This window comes from Geospiza fortis, unplaced genomic scaffold (genome assembly GCF_000277835.1).
Source record: "Geospiza fortis unplaced genomic scaffold, GeoFor_1.0 scaffold237, whole genome shotgun sequence".
Taxonomy (NCBI): Eukaryota; Metazoa; Chordata; class Aves; order Passeriformes; family Thraupidae; genus Geospiza; species Geospiza fortis.
The window spans coordinates 842,768-844,718 of NW_005054319.1; the positions used below are offsets into that span (position 1 = coordinate 842,768).

The following is a 1,951-nucleotide window of genomic DNA, read 5'->3' on the forward strand; positions in this document are numbered from 1 at the left end:
GAGTGAATTGTAATAATATGCTAAGCTGTGCAAAACTGTGGGTCAGTGAGGAACAGAGGTGTTCTTAGGTGAGAGTTATGAAGAGAAAGAGGGAAATTTATCTTAAAATACATTTGTCTCCACCCCTTGCTCTCTCTGTCTCTTGACTCCCTGGAGAGCTACAGCTTGTTTTTTCTCCTCTACAGTAATTAGGAATATAGCTGCAGGGCCAGACAAGAAGAGGGAAAAGACAAAACTGGTTGGTTTCACAGGCTCCCCATCTTGTGAGAGCATCCAAATTCATGATTTCATAATGTACATTGTCAGTCATTCAGTTTTTGTCTGAGAAAAACCGTTCTGCATTCCTACGCCTATGAGAGCTTTACATCTCTGTCCTGGTTCGAGCTGCTCAGTCTGAAAAGTCTCATTAGCTCTGACCACATAAGTAAGGTCAGAGTTAGGGGCTTACTTTATATTTAATGCACCTACTTATCCACACCCACATTAAAATTCACTCTTGCTTTTGTAGAAATCATTTCTATGGGTTCAGGAAAGCATGGCAGATGATATAAGATATTAAAATAGTCTCACTGAACCCTATTCTGCTGCTCTTGGAGTATTATCTTATTCTGAATATTCCAGTGACATCGAAGAGGACAAAAGCTGGTCCCTACATGAGCACATCTCATTGCTGGACCTTATTTCTCAGGCTACTGAGTGTTCACATGTCTGCCTCACATCATCTTATTCTGCCTATTCTTCCCTCTGATTTCCTTTCTAGCCTTTATCTAAAAAGCCTTTCATTTTTTTCTATTATTCCTCTCCCTCTCCACCTTCTTTCCATGTGAGCCATAAATCCCAGTGACTAAAATGGAAAGCAGGCACCTAAAAATTCTTGCTCATCTTTTCTATTTTCTTCTAAAATGTGGACAAGCACTTTGAAATTATAAAAATTCCATTTTAAAATTCTTCTCAGCTGTTTTCCTCATACTGTAAAAAGAAAAACAAAATGTCAATTATAAGAACTATTGAAAAAAAAACAGCAAGAAAGGAAAAAGTTGCCAGCTGAGGAAAATGAAGTGTCTCTCGTTTGAAGGCAGAACAAAGTGTACCAGGGTAATTATGAAGTGGAGGTAGGGGAAGCAGGAAATCAGAGGGTATGTGGGGGACAGACCATCAATTCCAGCATGCTGGCAGAGATCAGCACAGACCATTACAATGCTGATCACACTCAAGTCACTGGCATTTTTCAGCATCTTCAGGCTGATTGTGTAAAACCTGAATTATTCCCAGCTCTCTTAGACTTACATTTTATTTCCATGGGGCAAGAGGGGTGTGCAGTGCCTGGTTTAATGACAGATTACCACTGCGGGATATTTTAAGGTCCAAAGCACAGGCTTACGTGTGAGCTCTGCTCTCAGGGCTGAGGGGTTCTGGATGGTTTTGGACTCTGTCCCAGTTCCGGTGTCGTAGTCCAGCTCGCGGTAGTAGATGCGATATCCCAGCAGGAGCCCGTTCACACTCTCCACCCTGGGGGGCTGCAAAACACCCAGGTGAAGAACAGGCTGGTTAGGATGGGCATGGCAACACACATCCAGCACCAGGGGCAGTGCCTCTGTATTGGAATTATTACCAATATTGCTGGATGGGACATGCCTGAGCTTGTGTGGCCCTTGGTGCTGAACCAAATAGTGGCACTGTGGTGTTTCACCCCACAGACACTTTTGGCTGGTGGGTGTGTGGTGTTTCACCCCACAGACACTTTGGGCTGGTGGGTGTGTGGTGTTTCACCCCACAGACACTTTGGGCTGGTGGGTGTGTGGTGTTTCACCCCACAGACACTTTGGGCTGGTGGGTGTGTGGTGTTTCACCCCACAGACACTTTGGGCTGGTGGGTGTGTGGTGTTTCACCCCACAGACACTTTGGGCTGGTGGGTGTGTGGTGTTTCACCCCACAGACACTTTGGGCTGG

The 1,951-nt window shown here is 44.7% G+C and overlaps 1 protein-coding gene across 1 annotated transcript in view; it reads right to left on the reverse strand.

Moving 5' to 3' along the window:
- Positions 1–1,951, reverse strand: part of SDK1 (sidekick cell adhesion molecule 1) — a 387,816-nt gene that overhangs the window by 53,731 nt on the left and 332,134 nt on the right. Inside the window, exon 34 of the mRNA XM_005420447.3 lies at positions 1,382–1,517. Within this exon, the coding sequence (XP_005420504.2) occupies positions 1,382–1,517 (136 nt within the window). The remainder of the gene's footprint in view (positions 1–1,381; positions 1,518–1,951) is intronic.